Source organism: Myotis brandtii, unplaced genomic scaffold (genome assembly GCF_000412655.1).
Source record: "Myotis brandtii unplaced genomic scaffold, ASM41265v1 C41782753, whole genome shotgun sequence".
Taxonomy (NCBI): Eukaryota; Metazoa; Chordata; class Mammalia; order Chiroptera; family Vespertilionidae; genus Myotis; species Myotis brandtii.
The window spans coordinates 1-836 of NW_005309421.1; the positions used below are offsets into that span (position 1 = coordinate 1).

Here is an 836-nt window from a genome sequence, read left to right on the forward strand (position 1 = left end):
TTCCCCACCGCTCAACTTCTCTGTGGCATCAACACGCCCAGATCCATACCCCATTTATCTCGGGCCCCCACATCTGCTTGGGCTGCAATCAGTTCTTCAACCAGGTCTTCCACTGCCAGCTTGGCGGCCAGCATCAGGGCCGTGGTCCCATCCACTGTCCTGGCATCCACTGAGGTCTGTCTGTGGCGGAGTAGGAGCTGGGGGGCCAGAGAGGGCCGGCCACCCTGGTATGTCCTGGGCGGCAGCTCAGGCCCTCACACTACCCACCTCCCAATCCATGTTCAGCCATCTGCTCTTTTCCCCTTTCAGGTCCCCAAGCTCACATCACCTTCCTCTTTGCCAAACCCTAGAGGAGGCTTTTGCCCAGCTTTCCTTGCACATTTGCTCCCTGTTCTCTCAGGGACCCCGGTGTGCACTGACCTGGCAGACCTCCCGGGCATCAGCAGCCACAGCGGTGTGAAGAGGGGTGCGCCCCGCTCTGTCTGGCTGGTTGGGGTTGGCTCCAGACTCGAGGAGGCGGCGGGCAGCAGTCGGTCGGGAGAACCGGGCAGCCAGGTGCAGGGGGGTCTCCCCAGTGCCCGCGGTGTGAGCCTGGGGACAGGCCCCTCCATCTAACAGAGGTTCCCAGGGCTCAGGGCTTTCCAGGAAAGTCCTGTACTCCACTGCCCCACAGCAGACTGCTGACATCAGGGGTGTCACCCCCTCTGTGGGTGGGAGAGAAGGAATGGGAAACATGTCGATCAAAAGGGTCTGGAGGCTCGGGAATCAGCCCTGAGGTGTCAGGAGGCCCAGCTCTGGCTCTTGGTTTTGTGTGGCTTAAGTCAAGCGACTTGTAC

The 836-nt window shown here is 61.2% G+C and overlaps 1 protein-coding gene across 1 annotated transcript; it reads right to left on the reverse strand.

Moving 5' to 3' along the window:
• Positions 1 to 8: 8 nt before the first annotated feature.
• On the reverse strand, positions 9 to 792 carry LOC102246571 (neurogenic locus notch homolog protein 4-like). Its single transcript, XM_005852834.2, has 2 exons — positions 421 to 792; positions 9 to 197 (listed from the first exon to the last, which is right to left on the reverse strand). Exons 1-2 carry the CDS (start codon positions 733 to 735, stop codon positions 12 to 14), a joined length of 501 nt encoding a protein of 166 aa, XP_005852896.2. The 5' UTR covers positions 736 to 792; the 3' UTR covers positions 9 to 11.
• Between the last annotated feature and the right edge of the window lie 44 nt (positions 793 to 836).